This window comes from Oryctolagus cuniculus, chromosome 3, assembly GCF_964237555.1.
Source record: "Oryctolagus cuniculus chromosome 3, mOryCun1.1, whole genome shotgun sequence".
Lineage (NCBI taxonomy): Eukaryota > Metazoa > Chordata > Mammalia > Lagomorpha > Leporidae > Oryctolagus > Oryctolagus cuniculus.
In genome coordinates, this window is record NC_091434.1 from 66721158 (window position 1) to 66737464 (window position 16307).

Sequence of the window (16307 nt, forward strand, 5' to 3'; positions counted from 1 at the left end):
TTATTGTGATCTTAATAACTCACTTTGGGAAAATAACTTACCTCTCCTGAGCCTTTAATTTAGCTACTTAAATTGATGGATGTCATTTCATTTCTATTTTAATATCTCTTGAACAACAGGACTCTAAATCTTAAAAAAAAAATCATGTGGTATATAAGTTTGGGCAGGCATAGTTACCAGGTTCATTATCTCATTTAAATATCACAGCAATACCTACGGAGTTGGTATTATTATTGTCAATTTAAAAACTAGGGCACTAGGAGTGAGCGTTTGGCACAGCAATGAAGACGCTGCTTGGGAAACCTGAATCTCATATCCAAGTGCCTGGGCTTGAGTCCCACCTCTACTGGATTCCAGCTGCCTACTAAAATACACCCTGTGAGGCAGCCATTTGGTGGCTCAAGTACTTGGGTCCCTGCCACCCATGTGGTAGACCCATATTGAGTTTCTGGCACCAGCTGTTGTGGGCATGTAGGCATGACAAACTAGATGGAAGATATCTCTCTCTCTCCCTCTCCCTCTTCCTCCCATCTTCACTTCCTCCTTCCCCTCCTTTTCCTCCTCTGCCTTCCTAATAAAAATCAATGAGTTTAAAAAAAAAAAAAACTAGGAAACTAAAGTTATATGAAATAATACAGTAGGTACTATTGCCTATGTTCATGTCACTATTAAAATGGATGCTTAAGGAAATATGACATTTTACATACTGGGAAAATACTTTTTATGTGCAAAATTAAAATTTGATCTTTTCATTAACTGCTTATTTTTTAAAATAGAGAACATTAGCCCACAGATTGAATATCAGGTTGAAAAATACTGTTTGAGCTTTTGCCTTTTAAATTTGAAATAATTTGCCATATAAGTAGGTTAACATTTGTCAGTAGATAAACCTATAAGTTGTTTCCTAACATTAATTTATTAAAATATTTCCAAGTTTTTTGGTCATTATTGTAGGAGACAACAAAGAAACTCTCTGTCTAGACACAGAAGACCTCTATGAGTTTATTATAGTATGAGCATCCCGAGGGTTACTTGAATGCTGATTTAATTGACCTGGGAGGAGATCTGGGCATGAGTATTTTTAAAAATATTCACTGTTTTTCTATGAATCTAACGTTCGTGCCAACAGTAGGTGGTATTGGAGCAGGTTTGAGTTAGAGAATATTAAAATATTTGGGTTATTTAGGGTATGTGATATATAAGGCATTAGAACAATGTAGGTGGCCAGCGCCTTGGCTCATTAGGATAATCCTCCGCCTGCGGTGCCGGCACCCTGGATTCTAGTCCCGGTTGGGGCGCCGGGTACTAGTACTGGTTGCTCCTCTTCTGGTCTGGCTCTCTGCTGTGGCCCGGGAAGGCAGTGGAGGATGGCCCGAGTGCTTGGGCCCTGCACCTGCATGGGAGACCGGGAGGAAGCACCCGGCTCCTGGCTTCGGATCGGTGCAGCGCCGGCCGTAGCAACCATTAGGGGAGTGAACCAACGGAAAAGGAAGACCTTTCTCTCTGTCTCTCTCTCACTGTCTATAACTCTACCTGTAAAAAAAAACAAAAACAAAACAAACAAACAAAAAAAAAACAATGTAGGAAATGGAAACAGAGTTTATGGCTTTAAAAAAAGTTACTTGATATCCATTTTGACCTTGTGATATTGTTTCAGATCTGACTCCATGTCTAAAATACTAGATTGAAAACTCATACTCTTAGCACTTTGCACTCAAAAAGCCCACTCCAGGCTGAGCTAACCCAGGATTGGTATTAAGAAAGCTTCATTCCAAGGGGGTATCTTATGAACAAAAATTAATGCCTGAAATATTGCATTTAAAATGCTGTCCACACAACATATAGCCCAAGTGATTCAAAGGAGCAAGAGGTGCACAAACTCCACTCTCATCTCATTTTCCTCTTGGAGACGAGTAGTAAGATATTTCCTTCTGGCTGTTTCTCGTTTGGGGTGGAAAAGGTCAGGTCCTTCGTGTAATACTATATTGCGTTCTGCATCCCACCTCCCACCAGTCTGCACTCGGATCCTTCCCTCAGAGTACCCAACAAAAAACAGCTCCCAAACTCCTCTCTCCCCAGGCAGTCCTAAGGTGTTCCCACGTGTGGCTGATAGCTAGTGCCACTTGCCTCATCATGCCCAAATCCTTCAAGCCCTTCCCCTAACCACTAGCCAGTTTCACTTTATATGAATTCTGTCCATTTACTGTGTTATAGTTAGATATTGCAGCAGCATTTATTAATTACATAACTCATCATGAAGTTTTAACTCACAGAAATAAGTAAACACAGTGGGAGACATTTTCTTTTCAAAAAAGAAAAAACAAAGACATTACAGCCCTTGGAATGCTTTGAGTTTTCTTCAGTAAACCGTCAAGCAAATATGGTTACTCAGCACTGGTTTGTATCACTCATTGGAATTAGTAGGAAAGCAGGATTAGGAAGAGGCAGTCAAGTATCCTATCTGCCTCAAGGCACTGAACTTGAGAGAGCCTGCTTTGTGTGTTCCACTTAATACATTGCTCTGTTCAGTGTATGTCTGCTTCCTCAAGCACTACATTTGGCAACTTCCCTCTTTGCTCTCAAAATTTTATTGTGGAGTTCAGAAAAGGTAACTTTGTTTTCTTCCCTAGGGATTTATTTCCTTTGGAATCTTTGGATTGGACAAACATTTAATCATCCTACCTTTCAAAAGAAGGTAAATTTAGTTTTGAGATAAATCTATTTGAATAAAGGTGATGACAGGGCCATTCTATTACGATACTGATATTTTTAAAACTTTAGTTACTGCTAGAGACTGCTGAACACCACAAAGGTTAGCTGTTGATTCACATATTTGTGCAAAGTAATTGCAGAGAGAAGATAGGAAGAACTGTTACAACTCCAGCATTGTAATTTGCATTTTAACAAGAATTGATGATCCCTGACTTCTATCTGTGCCATTAACTACATAAAGTTAAATGAAACTTGAAAGTCTCTTTAGAAATAGAAGTAGTAGGTGGTGTGCTCCCAAAAGTCTATACTTGATTGTCTTTCTTCCTTGACAACAGGATTCTTCTAGCAAAATGACAACTTAGAGAAACCCAAGTTTCCTTTCTAAACTTTTTTGTTAGCCTAGTGATCTTTATATTAAGATTGGAGATTTCTTTATGCAAAATAACGAATGGGAATACTCCAACTTGGGGATAGGAGGAAGGGGTGGGGTGGGGAGTGCAAACCCTTGTATTTCCTTCTTTGTTTTCAAAGTCAAAACTTAGTAAAAGGGGCTGGTGCCTTGGATCACTTGGTTAATCCTCCGCCTGTGGCGCTGACATCCCATATGGGCACCGGGTTCTAGTCCCGGTTGCTCCTCTTCCAGACCAGCTCTCTGCTGTGGCCCAGGAATGCAGTGGAGGATGGCCCAAGTGCTTGGGCCCTGCACCAGCATGGGAGACTAGGAGGAAGCACCTGGCTCCTGGCTTCGGATCGGCGTAGCTCCAGCCATAGTGGCCATTTGGGGGTGAACCAACGAAGGAAGACCTTTCTCTCTGTCTCTCTCTCACACTGCTAACTCTATCTGTCAAATTAAAAAAAAAAAAAAACAAAACAAACAAAAAAAAAAACTTAGTAAAAATCCTAGAAATGCTAATGGAGTTTTATCCTTCCAACTTTGTGAAAAATGCTTAGAAAATGGTAACTGTTCGTTCTTTTCTTCTTATTCTACATCATCATCAAGATGTAGTTGCTAAGGTCAGAATCACTTCATGAAGGAGGAAAAACATAATATGAAGGTCATTGAACTTGGTTATCAGCTTCATAATGTTTATCAGGTAGAACAGTCAACAGTTCTGTTGTCTTGATCTACAGAAACAAAATTGTTCTGGGCTCCAGATCCTACCATTTGACTCTATGGTACAGAAATTGAAAAATGATTAAGCAAAAATACTTGATCTCTGAGTTATTTTTGTATTTTATAACAGTAGAATGAGGAATAAGGAACATTTATTGGTAGAAGCTTAAATTTTTCAAACATATATAAAGGGTTTATGACATGATCAGGTTCCCTACCCCAGCCCATGAGTATGAAAGTGTATACAGGGCCCATGCGGTGGCGTGGCAGGTGAAGCTGCTGTCTGCAGTACTGGCTGCAGTCCCGGCTGCTCCTCTTCCGATCCAGCTCTCTGCTGTGGCCTGGGAAAGCAGTACAAGATGGCCCAAGTCCTTGGGCCCCTGCACCCACATGGGAGACCCAGAAGAAGCTCCTGGCTCCTGACTTCATCATTGTGACCATTTGGGGAGTGAACCAGCAGATGGAAAACCCCTCTCTCTCTCTCTCTCTCTCTCTCTCTCTCTGCCTCTGCCTTTCTAACTCTGCCTTTAAAATAAACAAATGAATCTTAAAAAAGAAAAGAAAAAAAGAAAGTATATATAGAGTAAGCATGTTTCTGCTTCAGAGACTAATGATGTCCGGGTGTTAGAGATGACAGTTCTGCTGCATGACAGCCTGGGAACAGCCTTTTGGATGGGGTGATAAGGCAGGGAGTGTTTTTCTTTCCTTAAAAATAGTCTCCTTAAATTTCAATTTTCAGACTTGAATTCTTATGGAACAATAAAGAAACAGCAGAGAACAGGGATCCTCCTGTTTCTGAGGAAATAAAAATGACCTGTCAACAATTTATGCATTATCACCGTGACCTCTGTATCCGAAACATCGTCAAGGAAAGAAGGTAAGCCAACTGCCAGTACACATTCCAGAGAACTATATTTGAGATGATTGGTTTTTGATTCTAACAAACCAAATAATTGAGCCAGGAATGACCATACGTGATTGTTCCTTTATAAAGGGTCTTTGAAAAGTTTGTGGAAAATGAAATACCTGCATAGATTTAAATTAAAAAATTGGGGACACCAAGTTAAATGTATCTTTTAATTCCAATTGACACTTTGAAGTTCCCTCATATGTTAAAAGGCAAAATAGTTGTGGGTCAATTTCTCATTTAAAAAATAGCATGTAAAAGAGTTTCATCACTTTGATTTTGCTGTTTTTAAAATGTTATAATTTCTGATTTCCATCAAAATGTAAAAACTGTAGAATGAACCAAGGTGTGGTAGAACATTAGCATTCACTGCATGTTGTCCATTAGTGTCACAAAGCTTCAAGATACACTGGATTTAGAAATAATTTTGTATTCCCATCTCCTAGTGGTATTTCATATTATTAATGCTGTTGTCAAGAAAATGAAAGGAAATTTATGCCTCTTAATTAATTCTGCTGCTCATATTTCATCTCAAGTCCTAATCTTTAATATGTGACATATTCATTCTTCTAATTCCCCAGAGTATGGAATATGCTACAGCAGAAAATGATGAACTTAGAATAAACAAATGTTACACCATTTCTGGTTGTCACAGGAAAAAAAAAACAATGTAAAGAACCTAATAATTTTGTGTATAAATGAAAATATGATACCATTCAGAATGATTTGTTTACATATATTATGCCACTCTGTTTAACATACATGTCACTATAATCATAAGGTAACCTGGTATAGACAGTGGAAAGGAGACTCAATGAGTATGGATTAATACTAGAACTTGGTGGGGCGCCAGTTTTGTCCCAGTTGCTCCTCTTCCAGTCCAGTTCTCTGCTGTGGCCCGGGAAGGCAGTGGAGGATGGCCCAAGTGCTTGGGCCCTGCACCTGCATGGGAGACCAGGAGGAAGCACCTGGCTCCTGGCTTCGGATCAGCGCAGCGCACCAGCCATGGCGGCCATTTGGGGGGTGAACTAGCGGAAGGAAGACCTTTCTCACTGTCTAACTCTGCCTGTCAAAAAAAAAAAAAAAAAATACTAGAACTTAGCTCCTGAACACTCACTTATTAGCTGTGTATGTCACACTGGAAGTGTTCAATTTTCTAAACCTTAGTTTTCCCTGTCTTTAAAATATCTGATTCTTGGGGTTGTTTGAATTAGATAACAAAAATGTCTATGATGGACCATGCCCACTTTCTGGCAATCACAAATTATGAAAAAAAAGTTTTCTGACCATAAAATTTGAAGATACAATCTATGGATAGTTTCAATAATTTTATTTTACTTATTTGAGAAACAGAGGAAGCATGAGCACACCACTTGACCTCTGCTGGTTTACCCCCAAATGTCTGCAATGGCCAGGATGGGGCTGTGCCAAAGTAGGGAACCAAAAACTCAATACAGGTCTCCTATGTGGATGGCAGGAACCCAACCTCTTGAGCCATCACCCCATCACCACCATGGCAGGGAACTGGAGTCAGGAGTTGGAGCTGGGTATCGATCCCAGGTACTCCAGTGTGGGACATGGGTGTCTTAACTAGTGTTTCAGCTACTCAGCCAAATACTTGCACCTTTCAACTATTTAAACTGCTTTTTGATATTAAAAAAGAGAACTCCATGTTAGCTCTCTCAGACCTACTGTCCTTGTCGACTACTGTCAGGAAACATAGCTCTTACCATTTGCTGAGCTGCCTTGGGCCCAGATGGCTGAATAGGCACCAGCTGGTCCATACTCTACCCCTTTCCAGACACTGTGGTCTGTAGTGTCACATCCTCTGACACTCTGTACAACTCCACGGGCTATTGTTACACCTGCCTGATCACAATCATCAGGAAGCAAATGCTACTCAGCTGGTGTCTGGGACAGAAAGTGTGATTCTATAAATTAAAGATCAACAAGGAGAAAGAAGGCTCAGACAGGTTGCCAAATGAGTATTCAAGCTTTTGTTGAAAGTGATATTTACAGTTATGAAACAAATTCTAAGTGAAATACTGATGTTAAAATATTGTGATTTTATGAAAATTTTTGTATTTATTAATTTTTCTTGTACTAATTAATATCTGAAACTAGTATATATTCACTTATGGCTAAATGTTTTCAAATTTTCATGACTATTTCTCATTTCCTCTTGACCTCCACCCACTGTTTCCTGCTGTCGAGCACTTCTGTTTTATAGCTTGACTGATGCTTGTGGACAGATTTGTATTATCGATCGCATATTTGTATAAAACTGCACAAAATTCATATAATTCGGTTTTTTTGCACTTCTCTTTCCTTATTCATTTGTTCATACTTAAGGCATCCCACATTTGCATTAGTAAGATAGAGTTTAATAATTAAATAGATTCATAATCAAAATACATTTTTTAAATCTTATATTTGTAGCAAGACATCTCACTATTCTTTCTTTGCTTCCTAATGAATCAAATTCCTGACAAACACATCAGTATGATTTTCTTTGGTGCTGAGGCAAAAAGAAAGGCTCCATGTGGGCAATACAAGCTGGAAATAAAATTTGATGAATAGGTTAGTAAAAATAGTCACTTAACTCCTTGTGAAATATATAATGTTTTAAGACAATTGAATTACTTAGTATAACTAAGACATAGCAAGCTATAAAATAGATATTTATCTGTCTACCAGATTTGATTATAAAAGGCCATGCTGCTGTAAAAAATTTCTTTTAAGATACACTTGTATTATCTATTTCATTTTTTTATTGTTTAATCATTCCTGTTTTCACAAACATTATTGGTGTTTTTTCTTTTCCTCCAGTGGGCCTATGTAGGGTTATGTGACTAACCCTTTATACTCAGAACAGTCTCATTCCTGCCATGCTTTTAACTATCATTGCTGTCTTCCCTGTTTCCTTCTGTTTTTCCTTTGTTGTCCTCTGTCATGCAGTGCTGATACCAGATTTACAGAACATATGGGTGAATCATTCCTTTGACATACAGGTGTGGTGCAAAGACTTCTGCTGGGACCTTCTGTGGCTGTGACCTGGTAAACTGGCTAATTGAAGTTGGTCTTGCCTCTGACCGTGGTGAAGCCGTGATATATGGAGATAGACTGGTGCAAGGGGGAGTCATCCAACATATTACCAATGAATATGAGTTTCGGGATGAGTACTTGTTTTACAGATTTCTTCAAAAGAGCCCTGAACAGAGTCCTCCTGTTATTAATGCAAGCCCCGCCTATGAGGAAAGATATAAAGAAATTGAACATTCATCACCTTCCTCACTTTCACCTAACACCTAAATTATGAAGGAGAGAATCCCACATGGAATCATACCCTAGCCCCAGATCTGTTACTTTTTAGCTGTGTGACTTGGGCAAGTGACAAACTCTCTGAGCTTCAGCTGCCTCTTCTGTGAAGTTTGACAAGATGTGTTCCTATCTCATGTAACATTCTGTGATTTTTATGTATATGTGAAACACAGAGGAAACTGACTTGGGAAAAAGAAAAAAACAAATCAAAATTTAAAAGTTCTGATAATGAATAATAATTGTTATAAATTACAGTAATATGCCAACATTTAAAACTCATTGTTTTCTGTAAATGTTTGCTATAATTTCAGAATCAATATCAGATTAACTAGCTGTTTCTTTACGTTGCCATGGCAAGTGTACTGTTGGCAGGAAATGAACCTTAAATTATGACAACTTTGCACTATAGATAGCACTTCCTAAAAAAAGAATTTTAATGTTTCTAATAAGAGGGTATTATTCTCTTTATGTTTTCCATTTTCTTGATGAATATTACTCATTCACAGTCTAGAAGCACTATTTTTTTAAGGTTCATCTTTTCTTGCTTTTCTATCCACAGTACTAACCTTTGCACTTAGGAAGGTAATGTAACCTCCACAGATTATGTCCACAGCCCTTCACCAGAAATATCATCTGATATTTTGTTTTGTACTACAAATAACGATTTGAGCATATTCATTTAACTACTGTCAACAGAATCATTGCTGTGTGATATATTATTTATGGTGTTTTCACAAAGCATCATAGGACAGAAGGGTAACTACTATTTTATTCCTTATAGTTAAAAAAAAAAACCTATACAGTTCAAGCTAAAATTTAAGAACTTAGCCTCCTACTGTTACCTTTAGAATTTATTTTTTAAGTAACCATGTATAAAAAATCTATACATTTTAAAATTACTAAATATTAATGTCTATCGTAATCCATTTAGGCTGCTATAACGAAACACTATAAATTAGACAGCTTATTTCTGGAGGTTGGGAAGTCCAAGATGAAGGCACTGGCAGAGTCAGTGTGTGATGGGGGCCTAATTTCTCATTCACAGATTGTGCCTCTTGCTCTGTTTTTCACCTGGGGGAAGTGAAGAACTCAGCCCTTTTTAAGACCACCAATGCCACTTGGGAGGGCCATACCCTCGTGACCCAATCAATTCCCAAAAAGCCCCTACTAATGCCATCACATTGGGATTAGATTTCAACATATGTGTATTGGGGGTATACAGACATTCAGATCATAGAACCCTCATATGAGCTTTATCTTAATTAAAAAGAGATCAATTCACATGACCATCGAGTATCTACTTAATTATTAGGTGTTAGTGCTGGTCTAACTTATTTAAAACACATTTTAAGTATTTAATTATATCATTTTTAGTGTCTCATATATAAAAGCCATTTAGAAAATAATTTATAGGGTTGGTGTCATTGCCCTTTTAATGTAACAAATATAATTTTTTTAGGAAACCTGCATGGAAACCTGTGTGTTTAACAATAAATTATACAAATTTAACAAGTAAATTAGTATACTGCTAACCTATACCAACTTTGTGATTAGGTAATGGGGATGTTTTTAAGTTGAATTGTCTTGCTACAGAAGTTTTTTAAAAAATGTATGGCCACATTGTAACTCTGAATGCTCAGAGGTAAGTGTAAGGCCTCACTGATGTGCCAGGAGACTTTTACAGTTACAGTAACAGAAATCCTCATTCACACGCATGCAGGCAACTCAAACTCAAGTGGGGAATTTGTGAACAAGTCATACTACATATGTTCTGTTATTTGCAGGAAAGGCATCTGAAAATCTTTTTCCACGGGAGACACTAAAAGAAAAACTTGGATCAGAATGATCTGCAGTTTCAGATAATAAAGGCTTTTAAGAGTTCTTTTTAGAGTTAAGGACATGCTAATTTTATTAAATGAATATATTTGTAACTGTTACTTTCTCACTGACAAAGCAAGTTTCTCAATAAAATGTCTATTTTAACTTGCATTGCCAACATCTTTTCTTGGAGTAATCTGAATAATGCAGAAGCCATCACAGAGGTCTTTTCTTTAAGTTCTCAATGTTTTCTTAAATGGTTTCCTGAGAAAGTTCAATTCTTCACACCCCTGTAGGTTCTCTGTACGGGGCCTCAGCCAATTATGCATTCAGTTAATTTTTTTATGAATAAGTCAATATGGCATTAGATTCTTTTTCATACATTTCATGATTTTAAATATGCACTGTCACAGCTGGGAAAGTTATCTGATACAATTTTGATTAAAACTACCCCTTTGATACTAATCTTCAGCATAGTCAATTGTTGTCTTAACTTTCAATGAGTAATTCCATGCCTAGCTTATGCTTAGCTTTCAATATTTTTAGGATAAGATAACGTACACTTGGCATTTTGAGAATAATGATTAATGATCGGTAAATTTCAAAAGTAAGAAAAATGTGAAATTGTTGTTTTACCAGTTTGCTATGCAGTAGAATGCAGCTGTTTCTCCCCCTTCATCTGTCACGTAAATGTTAAACTACTTCACAACACCAGCACAGGCAGTCATGTGATGAGCAATGGCTAGGAGCAGTCCAGGATCATAAATGTTATCATTGTTCTTTAGGGAAGAATGAGGTTATAAATTTCTGCAATTAGTATGATTAAAAACCTGATGTAACTATTTGAAAAGAAAAAACATGTACTCTGTAGACCTGTTTTTGACAAATTTTAGGAGGAGGAACTTGAGGAACTTTCCAAAATTCTAAACTGCACAATTATTTCCAGACCAAACTTTCTGATTGAACATTAATATAAAAACTGATATTTCTATAAAAGATAAAAAAACTAGTTTTATCCAAAGTACTAAGTTGATTAGAGTATTCCCTTGGTTTACATAATAGTAAATAATAAACAACATTTTTCACCCCCCATCTTAATTTCAGCTACTTTACTTTTTAGTTGTAATTCACAAATGGAACTTAAGAAAATTTAAAAATTTTTAAAATACTCCAAGGCATTAAATACCCCATGCAAGTACCTTCTTTACATCAGTACTTGACTGCTCATATAATATGTATTGAGCGTCTAGCATGTGCCAGACATGATACTGAACACTGGGCACTCAACAGTGAGAACAAACATGATTCCTACCATCATAGAACCTCTGTGAACAAAAGATGCCAGGAATATATTGACATGTTATCAGGATCACATGTGGCTCCAAGAGTATGCAACGGGGTACGACCTTGTGGTACGGGGAAAACTTCCCTAAGGGAGTTATGTCTTGGCAAAACTCTGAAAGATGATAAGGACTACTTATATAAAGAGGAGCACATGGAATGAATGGAGCAAGCAGAGGGTATGGCTATGAAAAAGGAATGGGGCACACTGAAGGATCTGAAAGAGCGGCATAGTTGAAGCTTAAAAACGATGATGATGACACAGTGGGTAAAGCTGCCACCTGTGATGCAGGCATCCCATATGGGCATTGGTTCAAGATCCAGTTGCTCTGTTTCCAATCTAGCTCCCTGCTAATGTGCCTGGGAAAGCAGCAGAAGATGGTCCAAGTGCTTGGGCCCCTGCACCCAAATGGGAGACTTGGAAGAAACTCCTGGCTCCTGGCTTCCACATGGTCCAGCCCTGGCTGTTGCAGCCATTTGGGGAGTAAACCAACACACACACACACACACACACACACTCTCTCTCTCTCTCTCTCTCTCTCTAACTTTGACTTTCAAATAAATAAATCTTAAAAACAGTCATGAGGGGCTGGTCTTGTGGCTCTTTAAACCATCTCCTGTGACAATGGCATCCCAAATCACCACCAATTCAAATCCATCTCCCTGCAAATGTGCCTGGGAAAGCAGTGGAAGATGGCCCAAGTGCTTGGACCTCTGCCACCCACATGGGAGCCCAGATGGAGATCCACGCTCCTGGCTTTGCCCTGACCCTGCCTTGGCTGTTGCAGCCATTTGTGGAATGATCTCTTTTTTCTCTTAAGTCTTTCAAATAAATTTTAGGGGAGGGGGGAATGGTGAAATACACAAGATATAAACAGGGCAGCCAGCAGGATTTTGTTGCTATTTGTTAAGGATTAGGACTTTAACATAAAGACAATGCATCTTCAAAAGAGTCTTAGACTCAACAGTGAGAAAATGAGTAACCTGATTAAGAAATGGGCAAAAGATCTGAACATACACTTCACAAAAAAAGATATATAGATGGAAAATAAGAATATGAAAAGATGCTCAATATCATATGCCATAGGGAATTGCATATTTAAGCAATGAGATATAACTACAAACCTATAACAATGGCCATAAAGAAAAAAAATGCAAGGGTATAGAACAACAGGAACTCTCATTTGTTGTTGATGGGGATGCAAAATGGTAGCCACTCTGGGAGTCAGTTTTGCAGTTTCTTACAAAAGTAAACATCCTTTATTATATACTCCAGCAGTGGCATTTCTTGTTATCTATCCAAAATGAACTGAAAACTTATGTCCACATGAATTTTAAAAAAATAATTAATTTGGGGCCAGCATTGTGGCATAGTGGGTGGAGCTGCCACCTGCAACACTGGCATCCCATATGGGAGCCAGTTTGTGATGTGGTTGTTCCACTTCAGATCCAGCTCCCTGCTGATGGCCTGGGAACACAGTAAAGGATGGCCCAAGTGTTTGGGTCCCTGCCACCCATGTGGAAGACCTGGATGGAACCCCTGGCTCCTGGCTTTGGCTTGGCCCAGCACTAGTCATTGTGGCCATTTTGGGGGTGAACCAGTAGATGCAGGATTTGTTTCTCCCTCTCCTTCAAAATAAATAAATCTTAAAAAATTACTTAATTGGGGCTGGCATTATGGCATAGGTTAGGCCTCCACCTGTAATGCTGGTATCTCCTATGGACAACTGTTCAAGTCCTGGTTACTCCACTTTTGATCCAGCTCTCTGCTAATGTGCCTGGGAAAGTACTGGAATAGCCCAAGTGCTTGGGCCCCTGCACCCACATGGGAGACTCCAAAGAAGCTCCTGGCTCCTGGCTTTGGCCTGGCCCAGCTTGGCTGCTGTAGCCATTTGGGAAGTGAACCAGTAAGTAGGAAATTCTCTCTTTCTCTTTCTCTCTCTCTCTCTCTCTCTCTCTCTCTCTCTCTCTCCTCCTGTCTCTGTATCTCTGCCTTTCAAATAAATTTAAATTTTTTTAATTAATTAATTTGAATGGCAGAGTGATAGAGAGGGAGAGAAAGGTATCTTCCATTCCCTGGTTCACTACCTAAATGCCCATTACAGCTGGAGCTGGGCTAGCCTGAAGCCAGGAGCCAGGAACTCCATCCGTATCTCCAACATGAGTGGCAGGAATCCATGTACTTCAGCCAGCATCGGATGCCTCCAAGGTGTATTAGCAGGAAGCTGTATCAGAAGCAGAGGAGTCAGGAATCTATCCCAGGCAGACTGGTAGAGAATGCAGGCATCCCAAAGGTAGCTTGATCCACTGTAATACGATGCCCACCCCCACATGCATGTTTATAGCAGATTTCTTCATAATTGCCAAAACGTGGATGCAAGTAAGATGTCCTTTAATAGTGACACATACTGACAATGGAATAATATTTAGCATTAAGAAATAACTATCAACCCACAAAGACACAGAGGAACCTTAATTCTCACTACTAAGTTAATGAAGGCAATTTGAAAAACTTGATGATTCCCACTATATGGAATTCTGGAAAAGACACAAGTGTGGAAAGAATAAAATCAGTGGTTTCCAAGGGTTAGAGGGGAGGCTGAGCTGAATAGGAAAGCACAGAGGATTTTTTGGGCAGTGAAACTACTCTGCATGATAATAGTATATATGTATCAGTATACATTGTCAAAGTCCATAAAATGAACAAAACCATGAGTGACCTCCAAAGAAAATCAGACTTTGGGTGATAATGATGTGTCCGTTAAGGTTCTTCAGTTGTTACAAATGTGCCACTCTAGTGCTATGATGTTGACAGTGCAGGAGGCTGTGCATGTAGGGGATGGAGTATATTAGAACTCTCTACTTTCTACTAAATTTTGCTACAAACCTAAAAAAAAAATTTAGGAGAGGACATATGATCAAATTTACATTTTTAATAGATAACTCTGGCTGCAGTTATAAAGTATAAAAATGGAGGGGGGGGGGCGGTGCTGTGGCACAGTGGGTTAATGCCCTGGCCTGAAGTGCCGGCATCCCATATGGGTGCCAGTTCAAGTCCCAGCTGCTTGTCTGCTGTGGCCTGGGATAGCAGTAGAAGATGGCCCAAATCCTTGGGCCCCTACACCCACTTAGAAGACCTGGAAGAAGCTCCTGGCTCCTGCCTTCAGATCGGTGCAGCTCCAGCCGTTGCAGCCATCAGGGGAGTGAACCATCAGATAGAAGACCTCTCTCTCCTTCTCTGCCTCTCCTTCTCTCTCTGTGTAACTCTGACTTTCAAGGAAAATAAATAAAAAATCTTTAAAAAAAAAAGTATAAAAATAGGTATAGGAGAACAATTAAAATGCAGTGGTCCAAATGACAGATGGTGCTAGTTTTGTCTAAGGCAGTGACCAAAGAGAAGGTGAAAACATGCTATTGCTATGAAGAAAAATAAGATTCAAGTATGTAGATGGGGGAATTAAGATGGCAGAATAGGGATGGAGTTTACTGCTCTAGTCTAGGAGAAGAGTTTAAAAAAAGTGGATAGAGTGCAGTCTCAGGAAAAAGGGAGAAAACGGCAGAGGAAGCTCTATGAAAATTAGAGGGACACAGGACCTATGTGGAGGGTGTGCACACCCACAACACAGGACCCCAGCAGTCAAGAGCCTTCACACCAGCATTGGAGAGAGAGGTGAGATCAGATTGCAGCAGCCCAAGCCACTGTCGATAAAGCTTTAGGAAGAGCCTAGAGGGAATCCGGCTTAGAGCCCTGTGGGGTGTGTGTACCTGCCAAAGTAGAGGAGAAAAAAAAAGGAGGGGCACTTCTCTCTCTCCCTGATCATCCTGCAATAGCGTCCTGTAACAAGTTGACAGAGAGCGGGTGCCATTTTGGATATACATAACAGCTGGCCAGCTTGTGCCCACACCCAGCAACTAGCTGAATGGAGACTCCTGAGTGTGGTGGGGAGAACTGACAGGAGGCTGGGTGCTTATGACTGTGGGAGGCTTGTGTGCCAGGACTATGAAAAAACTGAGGTTCTGTGTGGAAGGGCTCATGTTGGGACTTTGGGCAGTCACTGTGGAAGGCTCCACACCCTCAGGACTCCCTGGTTACCTGGTGAGGGACATTGCTAGGGAATCTGAGCTTATACTGAGGACTGCACGAATCCTTTGTGTGGTCCTTGTGTGGTAGAGTAGATGAATATTATATCCACTGGGGCTAACGCTCCAGCACAGGTCTCCTTTGAGGAGAGGAGCTCAGTTGAGCAGAATAAACTTTCCTTCTGATAAAAAAAAAAAAAAAGAAAGAAGAAGAAGAAAGAGAAAAGAAACAGAAATTGAAAGAATTTGTCATCACCTGTCCAGCCTTTCAAAAGAGGCTTGAGGATGTGCTGCACACAGAAACAGAGAAACATGGCCATCACTACAAAAGGTAAAGGAAGAAAAATCTCCTAGGAAAAGTACAAAGGAAATCCAAAGTAAAAAATAGGAATATTTATGGGAAAATAGCAGGACAAACTCATTACTTATCAACAGTCACTTTGAAAGTAAATGGTTGTGGAGCCAGCACCATGAGCAGCACTAGGTTAATCCTCCACCTGCAGTGCCAGCATCCTATATGGGCGCCGGTTCTAGTCCCGGTTGCTCCTCTTCCAGTCCAGCTCTCTGCTGTGACCTGGGAAAGCAGTGGAGGATGGCCCAAGTGCTTGGGCCCCTGCACCTGCATGGGAGACCAGGAAGAAGCACCTGGCACCTGGCTTCGAATCGGCACAGCTCCAGCCGTTGTGGCCACTTGGGGAGTGAACCAACAGAAGGAAGACCTTTCTCTTTGTCTCTCTCTCACTGTCTGTAACTCTGCCTGTCAAATAAATAAATAAATAAATAAATCTTTTAAAAAAAAAAGAAAGTAAATGGTCACAATTCTCTAGTTAAAAGATATAGACTGGCTGAATGGATTCAAAAACAAAACTCATCTATTTGCTGTCTACAAGAAACACATCTCACCAACAAAGATGCATGCTGATTTGCCAGAGACCAGCTCCAGCCAATCCAGGGGCCCCAAGGTATGAGAGATGTTGGCGCTCAAAGAAATGAGAGACACACTCACAGCAAGGC

At 39.7% G+C, this 16307-nt stretch overlaps 1 protein-coding gene across 6 annotated transcripts in view; it reads left to right on the forward strand.

Annotated features, from left to right (window-relative positions):
* Window positions 1-10043, forward strand: part of GPR155 (G protein-coupled receptor 155) — a 48760-nt gene extending 38717 nt beyond the window's left edge. For 2 of the 6 annotated variants that reach the window (XM_008258765.4, XM_051848500.2), the window contains 3 exons: window positions 2631-2695; window positions 4566-4703; window positions 7692-10043. In XM_008258765.4, the coding sequence (XP_008256987.1) occupies window positions 2631-2695; window positions 4566-4703; window positions 7692-7737 (249 nt within the window). In that variant the 3' untranslated portion in view covers window positions 7738-10043. Of the gene's footprint in view, window positions 1-2630; window positions 2696-4565; window positions 4704-7234; window positions 7666-7691 lie in introns of those variants that run through there. The other 4 variants (XM_051848498.2, XM_002712193.5, XM_070070671.1 and 1 more) reach the window with 3 other exon arrangements.
* Window positions 10044-16307: the final 6264 nt, after the last annotated feature.